The sequence below is a fragment of the Archocentrus centrarchus genome, chromosome 14, assembly GCF_007364275.1.
Source record: "Archocentrus centrarchus isolate MPI-CPG fArcCen1 chromosome 14, fArcCen1, whole genome shotgun sequence".
In the NCBI taxonomy this organism is placed as follows: Eukaryota; Metazoa; Chordata; class Actinopteri; order Cichliformes; family Cichlidae; genus Archocentrus; species Archocentrus centrarchus.
The window spans coordinates 19,377,302-19,393,475 of NC_044359.1; the positions used below are offsets into that span (position 1 = coordinate 19,377,302).

Here is a 16,174-nt window from a genome sequence, read left to right on the forward strand (position 1 = left end):
TCCTGGAGCAAACAGCTGAATTAGTGAATGGAACACATTTTGGCCCAGTCCTTAAAAGTATTCGCACAGGGTGCATAAAATACTAAAGGCTGCACACACAGTGTTAATCACAGTGTTTAGGGGCCTAATGAAGAAAGTAAAGTGCATATATGCCACCTGGCTAATTTACTGCATAGATAATTACCAAATGTGCACACTTCTGCTCAGTCATATATTGAGAAGTTAAACCATGCATATATAAGTAGTACACGCATTTAACCCACATGGATTTAACTTTGCTGCAGTTTTCAAATTTAAATACCGAAACTATAAACATATAAACTGTCAAGAATATTTAAATTAATCATAAATATTCTGGGAGACAGTATCAGGAGGTTTAAACAGGACAAATGCAATATAAGGCTTAGTAAGGAGACTTTAAAATGATGCTACAATGCTCCCAGCAAACAAAGCCAAGATGATTTAAGGATGACTGTGTCGTGCAAGTATAAAGTGCATCATAACAACCTTAACAGGATGTGACAAAGACATAAGCAAGAATGAGAAAATCTTTACATAACCTGCCTAAAAACCCGATGTGAGTTTTCCAGAACAACCTGCACAACTTAAGAGATTTAGCTCATGACACACAATAATCAGATGCACCAAGCTGTTACAAGTGCAGTCTCAGTTCATGCTGTATGAAAACTTTGCAAATCAGAATTGAACATGACTCAGTAATCCTGTATACATTTTTAATAAAATCACTTAGTGTGTTGAGTTTGAGGTGACGGGGGGAAAAAAAATCCGTTTGATCCTGTTTAAGTTTTGGCTGCAAAGCCCTGCAGTGCTGGAATGTCATGTACAATATTGTAATGATGAAGCGGAAAGCCGTGGATTCACTCCAGCCCTCTGTCAGGTGCAGATGTTCAGTGTTGGACATGCTCTTCCATTCAAATACTGTAACTAGGGTAACAAGTAATCATGTTTCCATTGCTCTATTTTGCCAGTCTTTTCAAATTATCAGTTCAATTCTTTCAACAAAATGTCAGAAAACCAGCTTCAAAAATTGGCCTTTTGGAAAAAAAAAAAAAAGTATTCTTTTATCACAGAACAGTTTGGTGTCAGTCAACTTATTGATTCATTTGTCCCGAAGTGTTGACATGACAATCACACCAAAGCTCAGAGTCTTCATTCTAACACAGGTTTGCATCTGTTCTGCGATATGTTTGAGGGAAACTCTCTGATCCATCACTAAAACATATATTTAGGATTTTGCCTAAAATATATCCTTAAGCAGCATTCACTGAGAAGAAATGATGTTCCAAAACTACAACAGCTGCTCAGATTTGACTGAAAACTTGCATCTTTTGGAGGGAGATGGTCTCATAATGATGCCTCTCAGGTTAGTTTGAGTTTATATTCTACCTTATATACCGCTTTTTAAAAAAAAATTTTTAACCAGCTCAATCATTTGCATATTTGTTGAAAAACAGGACGCCCACAGCAACATTTTTATACAGAGGAATGAATCACAGCGCTCTGCAATCATGACACACATTTCTTAAAGTCCAGAACTTAACGCTGTTTGTTGTTTGCAGATGGTAGAATTGCTTCAGTGTTTGGGTTGTTTTGCTTTGTTTTGGTCTTGACATGATGAAAATTTATGACCCAAAAAGAGTGCATTTCACTAGTCCATTGAGTACGTTATTAAACTGTCACATGGCCGTTATCTCAGACAAAGGGCCTTTGGAAGAAAAAGCAAAAACGGAATCCAAATGATATTTTAAAGAACAGATTCCTCACAAATGAAGAAAAGAATGAAATAAAAGTATTACAATCTGGTAATTAGGAGGCCTTATTTGAACAATATGATGGTAACCAGAGGGAGTTAAGGTGCAGTAGCACAAATGAATATTAATGGAAATTTGATTAAACGTTCCCACATCTTTAACTGAATACCCCACAGGCAAAGCGCTTACAGAACAAAACAAATTAGCTTGGCAATTTTAATTATCGATGTTCTGTTTTCTCACACATCCCTTGTTTCTCTTTTCTTTTTTTTTTGCCGAGATCCCAACAACAGATGTTTTGATGTAGTTAATGTTTTAAAGGACAGCGCTAACATTTGACTTTGCATCCTTTGGCTGCCTTTCCACTGATGTTCTATGTACTGTAGCTGACATTATTTCTAAAGCTGTGGAGTAAATGTTAGTCCTCTCACACACACATGCTGCAGGGCACTGGAAATTTGACCATTTACAGTTAAGTGAAACCTTAAATTAGAAATCTCAGAAAAGAAAATATGATTATGTGAGGAAAGTGGTGCTGTTTCTCTGTTGTGCTTATGTAAGTCCTGCCAGTAGAGACTGTTCACAGACTAAACTGATTCAATCTTTTTCAACGGAGAGCCATTCTTTTCTTTTTATGATTGTGAAACGCTGGCAGTACTTTCAAAGAAACAGGGATGTGATGGATTTTTTAAATGCATATAAGAAGCTCATGACGGTTTTTACTGGGAATATGATAAGCCTATCTAAGGCTAAAATCAAAAGGGTAAACAAGAGACGGCTCTTGGTAACTCACAAACATGTTACAGTAATGATGACTGATGAACTGCAGACAAACTACCTACACAAGTAACAGAAGAGTTCTATTTAAACTTTGTGTATTCCTTCTATGACCTCTTTAAACAGCTGTTGTTTCTGGAGTTTTTACTCAACTCAGCTGATATCTTTTTTATTTTTTATTTACCAGGCTTGGACTGAACTTTGGGAGCTAACTGCCAAGAACATTTGTGAATTAGATTAAGTGTGCAGGTGTTACTGTTGACATATAGTGACTTAATAGCTTAGTTTGCACTCAGAGTGAAGTGCTACGCCACTCCTTTCAAAGGAGTAGGAGTAGGCAGAACATCCACAGGCTGAGAGCGGTTTGTTAGTCATTTAGTAATAACAAAAGGTGAAAAGTGTCCTTTTCATTTGTTCACTTCATTCCTGCATCAAGTAAACACCATTGACGTCTCACTGTTGTGTACTAAATTACACTGATCACTCCAAAGGGGAGCTGCAATTACAGCTCCAAACAAGGTGACTGATTGGCACAGGTGGCGAGTTATCGTGCATGGATGACACCATGTTTACCATTTGTTTCAAAAAGTTAATAAAAACCTGCATTTTCAAGCTAAAGAAAAAAAAAAGTGCCTTCAAGGAGCAGACTGCTCCATTGCTGAGCTGAAAATAAAGTCTGACAGGGTAATAATGACTGACATGATTGTGTCATTATTTTGCAGAGCTTTTCTACTAAGACTTCCTCTTGTATGAAATGGTTGATGTTCTTAGAACACTGACTGCAAGAGTATTCTCACTTTATCACCTATTTCAGTGAGTGCTCAGAGGTCTGTAGCTGAGCCTACAGCAAAAATGATACAAAAAATTTTTTAAAAATCAGCTTCATTTAAATCACAGCAGGAAAGTAGCATAAAGCTTTGCAGTAATGTGAAAAATGGAGAGTTCAGTCCATCGCAACCCCCTCCAAACAATGCCCCCACATTGCCTGCATCACTGCTCCTCCATGTCTGCGGTTCTACCTTGCAGCCTGGCCTTTCACAGCAGTGCACAAACATCAGCAAGGCTCGTGCTGCATGCAGTGCTGGTGGGCGACACCCCCCCCCCCCCCCCGACTTACTGAATCACATCAACCTTGGACATTGCTTCCAGTTTTCTTCCCTGACCTGCAAGAACTTTTCAAAGATTAGGCAAGCAGATTAACCAAGACCCCATGTCAGGCATGTTTGTTTGACACGTTTAATCCAAACTGCTAGCTTCACTGGAGTGCTAAAGAAAGTGTTCAAGAGCCCACAAGGTGTTAAAGCAGTACTGGCATATTCATATACATATATAAGGAAGGTCTACAATGTCCTTGAGAGAATATGCTGTGGAAAAAGAATTTGTGGGTTATTCCAGTCATTGGCTGTAGCGAACTTGAATGAGGACTGTCCCCGAGAGGACTCCACTTTGGGGACACTTGGCAAACTGTAACAGGCTTTGCAACTGCAGGTTTTCACAACATTTAAGACATGCAAAGTTTGGCTATGGTTAGCTGAAAAAAACCTGAATAGCTGACAGCAACAGTAAGGCAATAAGCTGTATACAGTGCCCTATATTTGTGCCCTAAATATCAACATAATCTAACAGTTGGACTTCAGTATTTTGTCTGGGACTAACATGTGCAAACATTTGCATCTCTTTCCAGCCCCAAGGTAGCCCTCACTTTCTTTGTGTTGTGTTATAAATGTTTAATACTGTGCTTAGCAATAACACAGAACATAAATCATTTATTCATAAGAAATCATTACCGTGTAGTGAAAAGGCAAAACTGTTTCCTCAATGTGCAAGCAATGGAAACGACACTCCACACCAGAAGAACAGCTACTGGACTGAGCCTTGACACAGACTCTTAATGACAGGCAGGGCCAATCACAGCAGATGCTCTGATTTGACACAGTGCACTCTGACAGCACAGTATCAGCCTCACAAGCAGATGCAGGACTACAGCACATTTAGCAATATATCAATAAAAATCTATCAGTGAAGCTGATTTTAGGGGAGAAAACTGCTTTAATGTCAGTTAATATTTCTGAAACATGAAAATAAGTATACAGTAAATCAGTTAGCTATAATGTGCTTGTTTAGTCTTCTTATTATATTTTACTTATCATTTATTTTGAATCATTCTCATTATCCAGTTTCTCTCATTAGTTGTCTGTATTCTAGTGCTTTGCTAATATATTTATTAGCCAACCACTGTGTTGTTTAGCTGCTCCTTGTCTATAATTACAAATTCATCCAGGCTGTTTATAGGAACATATTGCAATATGTATTCTGAATGTTTTTAAACCAAATCCTTCATGCTGTTTGAAACGTGTTGAGAAACAGCATCAAATGATACTGGAAATGTTTCCTGCTGATATTGGAATTCTTTGTGAAGTATAACTCAAAAAATGGACATCAGTGTAAATGCTAATCTCATCTTTGACAACAATGCCCTCTTCTGGTTTTTTAGTGCAAATGAGGACATATGACATGCTTTAGAGTGACCGAAACATACGCCAACATCATTCAGAATTAGTATTACCCTGCTGCTGACATGATGCAACTTCTGATACAAATGTCTGCGTGATATGCTCTAAAGTAAACGTAACCTATGATTAAGAACAGAATGATGGACATTGATATGATTGATGTGTTATTGATGGCACTAATGAGGCTTATTACAGAAGAACTAAAATGTTCTCAGGCCTTATATATTGCTTTACAAGTTTTCAATATAAATGTAAGACTAAACTGAAAATCATCCAGTATTAGTTTTGTTTTTTTAATTTAAGTTTGATGCATGCATCCTCTGTTTGCTATGATGAATCACCTCTCCAGGAATGTCTTTAATGATCTTAGAAAATAGAGTAGAAAAGCCAAGACATTATTAGTATTTTGACTCTCCCTCAGTTTTCCATGAGGTATTTTTACCTAGAGGCTTGAAACTTTGTATTGCTGAAAAATTTATTAGCACTCGTGACAACATGACAAATAGCACAATTATCTGGCTCATCATGATGTTTATCATCATCAATCCTTTGACTGCAGAGCCATTTGAAAATTGACCTCTATAAAAGAGCTTCAAATTGAAAATATTGACTTTTTGTAATGGGAAAAATCTTATAGATCTTTCCAGTTATCCATATTAGAAAAAGAAACATGTTTCTAATTACATAAAAACCTGCTTTATAAACTTCACATTCACAGATGACTCAAAAAGCTTGGAAACATGTTAGAATTTCTCAATGTCTAATTTTAGTTGAACAATTAATCAGCACAGTATTTTAAATAAAAAATATTTTTATTTTTGTAGGTTAAACTAAAAAAAAACAAACAAAAAAAACCAAAAAAAAAAAGCACACAGTTTATATTTTGCAAATAAATATTGGAGTCATTAATTTATCATCACAGATTAGGTGGACAAGCACCAAGTCTGCTCCGCCTTTATTTTGAAAGTTTCTCTTTGCAATCCACTAAAACATTTTCTGAAACAGACGAATCCTGTTATTTTTCTATTTATTTAAAGGGAACAAAAACACTTTTCTCATCAATTGTTGCATGGTGACATTTTCGTGTGTTATCTCACTGCAAGCAAGAGAATGCAAAACTAGACAATTCTGCAAAAATACCTTTAGATAGTCATACAACTACCAGTTAATTTCATATTGGTTGAGGCACATTTGTGTTGAATTCTTGTGCCACACAGTATCAGTAATTACAAATGTAGAAGATGAAAGTGCATAACCTTAAATTTATATTTTGTTCCAGGTAACATACAATGCCTGTTTAGTTATTAAAATGAATGATTTCAAGTGGTTTGGCTCAATATAATGGTTTCCAGGAGCTGTATGTTATCGCCATTGCCAACAGTTTAAAATTAAAGGTGTGTTTACTGGCTGCAGTGACTCATCTTCAGGTATCAGCTGTGCCGACTGCCAGTGGATGGTTCCACACTGTCGCTCTGTCCTTCCTCCTCCGCAGAGTCCTCAGAGCTGTTTACCACTGTAGCACTGAGAGTATGGAGCTCCTCCAAAACACACAGAAGTCTCTCTGACAGGATGCAGACAGGTCATTGGTCAGCTCTGTCATGTCTGTGTAAATGCTAGGACTTGAAAGAAAAACAGTGTCTGAGGCATGAAGAGTTAAGACATTTCTCACCATCTGCAGGTAGTTGGATTTGTGCACCTGCAGAACAGCTCCTCTCTGAAGCGTTTTGTCGAGGTTTCCATGGAGCAGCAGAGTTTTGTCGAGCTGTTGCGTAAGCTCTTGCGCTCTCATTCATCAGCCCTCTATCAGCAACTGTGACCTGGAAAAAAATGCAGGTCAAACGACACAGAAGCAAAAATTTCCACAGCTGTGTTTTTGCTTTTATAAAATCTTACCAGGTGTCGGTTTTTGTCCTTCTCAGGCTCATTCAGTTGTTTGTACAGGACTTGCCTCTTTGTGTTTTCACTCTTCAAATTTTGAGTTAGTTTCATCTCATCTAGTTTCCTTGCTGCCTCCCTCTCAAACTGCCGCAAAGTCATAACTGCAACAGACAATACAGACACCTCAAAAGCCACAGGGATACGCTGCTATATACTGTGTAAACAATTCCAATCATATTAGAGTACAGTCTGTATTAAGGATATAACTTCATTCCCATATGTAAACCTACTGTGGACTGAGGCAGCATGTAGCTAATCTTACTACCTGCTTTAGTGTGCTCTTTCCTGGCTGTGCTGACTTGAGCCTCCATTTCTCTCAGCTTCTCAGAACACCGGTCTTCAATCTCAGACACTCTTTCCTGCAGGGCTGAAGGGGAAAAAAACAAATGCACCATTCCTCAGAACAGTGTTTGACATACTGAGAGTCTCTGAGTTTAATACTTCTATATATCTCAAGGGATACATTTAATTTCAGTGCATATGTTTGCAAATTTTTATAGTCTGCATAAACACTGCAACACAGGGTTTGTGGAGGTGGTCACTCTGTAATGTTATTGTTTTGGTTAATTCCTCTCACAGTATTGTTAGTTTTCAGACAAAGAACAGCTGCTCTCAGTTGAAGGGCTTTCTGAAAGGCACACAGTGAGCTGCCTTACTCTGCTTGCTGTGCTCTTGCTGGCTGAGCAGCTCACAGCGGGCTCTCTCCAGGGTGACCTTAGTGTCCTCCAGCTGGGCCTGGATCTGCTGCAGGTTCTGCTCAGCCTCTTCTCTACCATCTACAGCCTGCTGGACCTCCACCCAGCTCTGCTCCAGCTCTTGCTGCTGCTGCCTAACTTTACTCTCATCTGTGGAGAATGTACAAAGTGAGAGACACATCTATTACCAAAATGTGGATATGCACCAGATAAAAAGATGATGTACTATAATAGGCGTTGTAATCTGTATGGGGGCTCACATTGTTCTTTCAGATCAGCAAGAGCTTTCTCGATAAGCTCTGGGGTTCTTTTGAGCTCTTGAGTGAGTCTGTCTCTCTCTTCGCACACCAAACTATGCTCTATCTGGAGGTTTCTGATGCTGCAGGGCAACAAAGATAAAATGGTACAGCAAACAGACGAGCAGAGGTAGAGAAGCATCTGCATGATGCATAACAAAGCAAGCTAAACAGCCTGAAAGTTACTCTTTATATGAATTAGAATTATCTTGTAATGTATGATACACGGACAGCATAAGAGAGCGACACCTGCTTATCACAATATTTATTTCAAACGTATCAGCGACTCATGGCATTCATGGCAAAATAGTCCCAATCATTATACAGTATACCATTCTATATTCGTATACAATCAAACCTCAAAACCCTTTCCTCCACGTACTGATCTCACTCACACACACACACACACACACACACACACACACACACACACACACACACACACACACACAGATATAAAAATAAACTGTACCTTTCAGCTTCCTTATCTGCCTGTTTACAGGCCTGTTCAACTTTCTGCAGGGCCGCCCTCCTCATGACCAAAGCTGCAAAACAAACCCAGTGATGTACATTGTTTCCCAGATATATGTACTTCAAGCTAACCTGTACACCTATCAGCATATATATGTACGCACCTTGGACCGTCTCCACTCGTCTTTTAGCAAATGTGAGCCTCTGGGTAAAAGTGTTGAGCCTCGATTTAGCTGCCTCCACTTCTGCCACCTTACTTTCAAATGCCTGACAGAATCTGTAAGGCACAGCCAATATGTGAGCATTATCTGTGATGAAAGGTTTTAAAAAAAAAAAAAAAGCTGTATTAAAAATAAAAAAATAGAATTAAATATACCTACTTATCTTTCCTCTTAAATTCAGTTTGATATATATTTTTTTTATTTTATTTTATTTTTTTTTTTTACCCCTGCACTGCCTCCGTCAAGGTTTTAAGTTCAGCCTCTGCTTTCTGGCTCTGTGACTTCAGCTGAACATTTTCCTTGTGAAGACTGGCCAAATCCTGCTTCCGTGCCTGGAAAGAAAACATTGCTACATATAACAGAGTATCTTTCACAGATCTTTTTTACTGTTTTTAATCTGATGCTTAGTTTTTAAGTTTGTTTTTCCCCAGGTGGGGGTCCTTTAAACCTCAATGGCTCTTAGAACCAATGTTTTCATGTAGTCAGCATCATCTGGTGTGGTAAAAATGTATGAGCATTTATCACCTTCCTAGGCAGACCAAAGTTTATTGTGCATCATCAAAATTTCAGACAGCCATGTAAATCACATCAGTTTCCCCGGTACTAACATCCTTTTCCACCCTTTCGAGGTCCAGCTCAGCTATCTTGTCATGTAGGCTGTGCTGGAGTATGCTAGCTCTGTGCTGCTCCTGCTGCAGCTGCTGCTCTGTGGATCTGACCTAAAACACACATCATTACAGTCCTACATTAAACACAGTTTCAAACACACTGGGATTATCTGTAATGTGTGGTATGGTAACAAAGAAGTATTTTCATACTTTTGAAATTAGTTTTTCCTTTTCTTCTCTTATCTCAATGTCCTTTAAGCGAAGCTGGACACATAACTTGAACACTTTTTCTCTCCAGAGCTGAAGCATCTGAAAACCCTCAGATCCGTTCTCCACAAGTGGATCCGCCGATGTCTGTGGAAGCACACATGCACGGTAGATGCAAACACACACACGTGCGCCACACGAGCCACATGAGCATGCATAATTGTTTTCAAATCAGCCTCGGTGTTTTCAAAAGCACCAAATCTTGAAATAATGAGTTTCTTCTCTCTTTCCAGCAGTGCATTACCTATCTTTGCAAAGTGTCACTTAAAAAGTAACATGTCTGTATCTCCTGCAACACTACTCGGCATATGCATGTGTGATGTGAGCACCCCAGGTGAAATTTTCTACAAGCTGATTTAATCAGGGCCTGTTCTTGTGTCAGTCTTAACCTCTTATGTGGTCTGCAGCCAACACAAAATGATAGCCATCTGGTGGTTCTACAGTGGACTGCTGCTGATCACCAGATGTTTTAAACACAGTTCTGTATCGTGTACTGTTAGATAAACTTATTTTTAAAAACTCACTTTTTTCACAATTTTCTCTTCTTGGAGGGCGAGTATCTCATTCACAGAGTTAAGCCTGACTGTCAAAAGCTCTGCAGTTGTCTGAAGAGCTGCTTTCTCTTTGTTCAGCCTCTACAAAGTGTGCAAGATTAAAAGATTACAATTAATTACAGTGATTTATATAATATGTACATTAACTCATTCATAATTTTCTGTTCTTCCTTTACTTCGGTGAAAAGAACATTTAAAAGTCCCATGCAGTTAATTTACAGTATGTTCATTACAATCAATATTGTTCATATTGCCTCTACCTCAACAGCTTCATTTAATCGCTCCTTCTCGCCCTTCTCTGGAGCAAGCTGGCCGATGTAATTTCTGAGGCTTTGCAGTGTTGTAGACTGTGCCTCAAAAGCTTGTCCCATTTGGCTGAAAAACAAATATCCCCCACCACCACCAAAAAAAAAAAACAGTTACTATGAAGTGCTTTAGATACTTAGTTCTGTTTAGTTTAAGACTGAATGAGGTACCTCAAATGTTCTTTCAGTCCATTTCTCTCAGTAGATACTTCCATCAGAGTGCTCTTTAGCTGCAGCAGTTCTGAGGTCATTGACTGAAGTCTGTCCTGCAGTTCACCGTTTGTTTTTTGTGCTGCACCCAACTCTGCATGATGGGATGCATTCAACTGTTGCAGCTGAAAATAAGGGCAGCCAAACATTGGAAATTTTAAGACACATACAAATAGTGACGTTATGCCTTATTTATCTTGAATTAAACATTGTCATATTACTTGTTTCACTCCTGAGGAAAGTCAGAGTGAAGGGTCTGACATTGCTCAGTGTTCTGCTCAAGGATACTTCTGCATACTGACTGTGGTTACTGGATTAAGGGCCTTAATACTAAAGGAGGGCACCCAAGTACACAGTTCATGATAATTTAAACATACCTCCACCTCCTTGTTCTTCCGAACTTCCTCTAGTTGCTCAAATAGTCTGAGAGTCTGTTGTTTGGCCTCCTCTTCAGCCTGCAACCTGCCCATTTCAACCTTCAAAGCCAGATCCCGGGATTCCTCTTTGCTCTGTTCTACATCTCTCCTCATTTTTGTCATTTCCTTATCAGACTCTGCTTTCAGTCTGTCAAGCTGTTTAAAAAAAAAAAAAAAAAAAAGACATATTTGACAAAGAAGCAGCTTACTTTATTAATCTTATTAATGTGAACAATGCTAAATTAAAAGGTGACGAAAAGGTTTTAATTAAGATCACAGAATTGTATCAAAAAGAATCTAACCTACCAAAATAAGTTACAAAATGCCAGAAAGACTCAGGTGATGTATGTCTGCATGAGTGCTGAAGTGGAATGTTTTGTCAGTAAACATCATTACCTGTGAGCTTAGTTTTTCCTTCTGTGCGCTGCAGAGACTGAGCTCCTCTCTGAGCTGGCTGAGTTCAGACTTAGCCTTTGACAGATCCTCGTGTATTGCTTCCATCTCATGGCTGTGTCTGTTGTACAAAGGTTATTTCAAGTTAAGGTTGTTTCAAACCATTATTTGCTGACCTCCATAATGTTAGGTTACATGCTAAATGTGAGGGAAAAAAAAATACCTAATATCACTCAGCTGTCATATAATAACATGAGCATATCTCCTACCTGCTAAGGGTACAGTCTTTGTCTCTCATCTCCTCCCTGCATCTTTCTGCAATCTCCTTTAATGCCTCCACCTGCCCCTTTAACCTCTCAGCTTCAGCCTTGTGCTTTTCTGCCTCCAGTCGCCACTCTGATTCCCATCGAGACCAATTATCACCTCTCTCTTTTGATCTGCATATAAGGAAGAGACCACATGAATATATTGCCACCCAACTGACAGGCAGTAAAGTATTTCTGAACATAAAAATCTTATTGTGGAGATACCTGGCCCTCTGGTCTGATTGATAATCCACAGCGGTCCTTATGCTGCCTCCCCGTAGCATCAAGAGTTTCTGATTGTCCTTCCTCAGTTCCAAGATTTCCTGTTGGGCCTGAGTGAGGGCGAGCCATGGATTGGCATGGATTGGGTCCCCTGATGGTGCTGATATTATGCCTGGGTTTATCCAGGAGCTGGGTGGCTGTGTCACCGGGATTTGAACACATCTGTTTGCTCCAGTAGAATGGCCACTTGATGCAAAATGTGATGGGGGTATGAGGTCCTCCGGGATCTTTCCTTCATCAAGTAAAACAATATATGTGTGTGTGCATGCATTAGTGACTTTAATCCAATAAGGTTCCTCATATTCCCAAGAAAGCTTTTTCACACTTAGCTTTGAGTAAAAACAAAATACACATGCCAACTTCCTACCCCTGAAAAATAACGCCATATTTACTTGTTAAATATGAGTTAACGCAAGAGCTAGTTGGGCTACACTATGAGCTAACATTTGCTAATTAACATATTATTGAGCTCAACAGTTCCATATATTTACGGCTAGAAAGCAACTTACTCGGAACTGCTGGTGAGGTGAAATCAGTGGGTACTATCAGCCTCTCGTTTCCCAAGTTTTCTCTCTCCATGTTGAATAAATATTAGCACCACACAGGAAGGAAACAGCACAAGGCTGTAGCGGTGAGTTTCACGTTTGTTCTCCCGCGAGTCACGTCGTTCTTCGCCGTTGCCTTAGTTACGGGTACCAACAGCAACACGCAGAGCTCCCAGATTGGGCTGTAATTTGGTGACGTTGGTCGTTTTTTTCTGTTCAAACAATCCATCAGTTACAGTTTTGACGGGAAATGTATCTATGTATATGAACTTTAATACATTAAACGTTTTATTTGAGCATAACTCTTAAATATTGAAACTGCGCAGTGCATCATGGGAAATTGGAAGGAGCTTAAAGTGTGGTGGGTTTTAAGATCCCTCATTAAGGTCTTGCAGGAGGGTGTTTTTCCCGCATAATCTGACTTTAAGTATCGCCTAAATCGTGACCATGTTACGCGTCTCAGTGCAGGGTTTGCTAGAGGTGAAAAATAAACAGCTTTCCTGATAGACCAAATTCAGGGCTAAACCCTAAATCTATAGCACCATCTGTGGGTGGAGAACAGAAGGTATTCTGTGATGGGTGGCATATGTTGAGAAGGGGGACACTGAAGACTTAATTAACTGTCCTTCTGCGCAAATTTAAACTCTAAAATATTTTTGTTTAGATAAAAACAATGAACAATAGACACTAATTGGAAAATATGTGTATGTCTAAAAATAATACAAAGATAATACGGCATATATTGGCCTCCCTGTGCCTTTGTGTATGTGTTTTGAGACTAAGAAACATACATTATTATATTTATTAAGTTAAACAAATCATGAGACTGTGTCATTTCATTCTTTTGGAGGTGGTTCCATGAGCCATTTACATTCAGATATTATCTAGATGTTAAGGGATACTATTTAGATAATTAGTGGTAAAGGGTCTCATGTAAACGCACTTAATGAGGTGATAAGCTAAAATTACACCATTCCTTTTTTGCCTGGGACTCTGTCACCTCAAGAACACCCAGGGGTGTCTGACAGCCACATCATTTCTGCATAATATCGCCGGCCTTGCAGAAAAGGGCACTCTGAGCAGGCTCATAAGAGCAGGTTTGAATAGCAATTGGTGATAATTTGGTTATGTAACAGAATTTGGGGGTTTGAGGAGCATCTATAAATATTTCACCCACAACTGTAAAAATCATTAGTGCACTTATATAATTCAGTTTATGCATTTGCAAATTTTGGGAAATTGCTCTGTGTTACGTTCCTCCAGTAATGCACATCTTGTGCATACACGCACACAACATTTGCGGTTTAAATCCATAAACTGTAAACATGTTGCCACCTTCAAATAAAAAGCCTGCGTCCATTCCTGTCTAACATTCAGCATGCTATATTCACGATAATCAGCATATTTTACATATCTTTTATTACTTTTTCCTGTGTCTGCAGCAAACATTTGTGTTGGCTGTTACCTACAGTATATCCTGTTTTCCATTGCTGCTATGACCCACTTTCCCCCTGGGGTTCATTAAAGTTTTATATCATCTAATCTATTTATGGTGTTTTCAAGCAACATGGAGACCTTTTAGTCTGATTCATTTACATAAATGATGACAAATAAATACAAGATGATATGGTACACTGCCGAGAAAGACGAGTAATGCCAGTACAGCATGATACTGTTGATCTTGTATAATATCCTTAATGTTGTGAAGGGGTGGATTGAGGAGCACAGTGGGAGTGCTGTGCATTGTTTGGACATGCTGGTATTGTATCTTCTTAGCACATGGCAGACACTGTGGTATAGGTCCTGAAGAACATGGCAGAGGAAAAGATGGATTGGAAAGGACCATGGGAATGAAAGAAAGAAAGACAATATTTTAAAGATTCATTTTTATCAAAAAAGCAAAAGAGAGAGAGAATTAGCTTTGTTTCTATAATCAAGGTGAACATTCACCACCTGCAGATCTTAAAACATATAGTACATGAAAGCTATAAAGAATATTTTGATAACAGCAAGCAGCGAATTGATTGGGATCCAGACTGCAACACCCCATGCTGTGCTCCAGCAGGACTTTTCAAACAGCAGTGACAAGGTCTGCTTTTTGCTCACTCATCAGTTCTAGTAGGCATACCGTAGAACCAGCAGAACCTATAGAGAACCCCATTTCAGCCACAGAACCAAACCAGTGACTTCTGCAAACTTGCCTTGCTGTGCAGAGCCTTCACTCTTGTGCTTGAATTCAGCAAATGCCCATATGAATTCTTCAGATAACCATGTTTGTTTTAGTATACCACAATATCAGCACGATTCCCGTACTTCTCCAGCTCTCCTCTAATTCTCCCAGTATTTTAGAATTCAAACCGACTGAACCAAATTTTTGGTCGAAATGCCCAAATTTCCATGTGTGAAAAAGAACTTCTTTGTTGGTCAGGCGAGCTCATAGTTTTACCCTGCAGTCCCCTCTCATGTCAACACGTCTGTCTGTTTCAGTGGATGACCTGTTTTTGCTACCACAAGGGCATCACCACCTGTATACATGCAGACACTATCAGGTCAGCATTTCTGTGCCTTTTCTGAAAGCAGCTTAAGGAGGACCATTCTTGACTCGTCTTATGAATCTTATGCAGGAGTTCATAGGTAAGTGTGTACTGGCCCAAACCTGGAACCATGGGGTCAGGCAAGACTCTGCTTAAAAAGAACATGTGTAATTCAGGTGTAGGATTAAGACTAGAGGGTAATCAGGACACTAAGAAATGACCTGTCAGACTCATTTCTGTTTTGACTGAGTTAGGCAAATAAACAGTGGAATTAAATGAATGATGGCTGTTAGATCGGCAATGATTTTGACCTTTGATGCCATGGTAATAGCTCTCAGCTTACATGATCCGTCTACAGATGGTTTAAAAACCCGTTATAAAAAAACAGGGATTGCTTCCTGCATGGGAACCAACATACATGCAAAATATTTCGTTTCTGTAAAAAGCTTTCATTTGTGACCCAGCTTGAAGCACTGGGCAGCATTTCTCTCCAAAAAGTGTAGAAGTGATCCCTCAGCTGTGCATCATAGCTATGGCCACTGGGCATTATTAAAAAAAGGATATGTGGAGGAATATGTCTGCTCTGTCAGCAACTGCCTAGACTTTGCCTCATAACTCATCTGTATTGTTGGGGCAGATTTCAGTGTGATGTTTGTATTTTTAGATTTAGTTTAACCACTGAATGCAACAAAGACGTAAGCCCAATTCCCCACATGCAACTCAGCAAGCTGCAGAAAACAAAACACAATTACTTCAATAATATTTTTATTATTTATTTATTATCATTATTTTTATTTTTTGTAAGAGATATTTTTCCCTTTCCTGTCATAGATTAGTTTCCTGCCACATGTGGTTATTTTGTAGTTATTCACTCCCCTCCAAAAGTATTGGTGGAGTGAGGCCAATCCCTTTATTTTTGCATTAGACTGAATGACTGCATCAAGCCTGTGACTCATCGACATCACTAAATCAGTCTACTTTTTAGCAGGTTAAATGTTCAATAGAGTTTAAGTCTGGAGATTGTCTAGGCCAGTCTAAAACCTTCCACTTCCTGCCCCTGACAAACTGTAGT

The 16,174-nt window shown here is 39.0% G+C and overlaps 1 protein-coding gene across 1 annotated transcript; it reads right to left on the bottom strand.

Moving 5' to 3' along the window:
* Positions 1-5,933: 5,933 nt before the first annotated feature.
* cchcr1 (coiled-coil alpha-helical rod protein 1) lies at positions 5,934-12,855 on the bottom strand. Its single transcript, XM_030746602.1, has 19 exons — positions 12,533-12,855; positions 11,967-12,255; positions 11,706-11,873; positions 11,440-11,557; positions 11,005-11,199; positions 10,589-10,752; positions 10,373-10,487; positions 10,083-10,193; positions 9,502-9,645; positions 9,292-9,402; positions 8,909-9,015; positions 8,627-8,739; positions 8,464-8,536; positions 7,956-8,074; positions 7,657-7,845; positions 7,266-7,367; positions 6,956-7,101; positions 6,732-6,879; positions 5,934-6,623 (listed from the first exon to the last, which is right to left on the bottom strand). Exons 1-19 carry the CDS (start codon positions 12,600-12,602, stop codon positions 6,493-6,495), a joined length of 2,613 nt encoding a protein of 870 aa, XP_030602462.1. The 5' UTR covers positions 12,603-12,855; the 3' UTR covers positions 5,934-6,492.
* Positions 12,856-16,174: the final 3,319 nt, after the last annotated feature.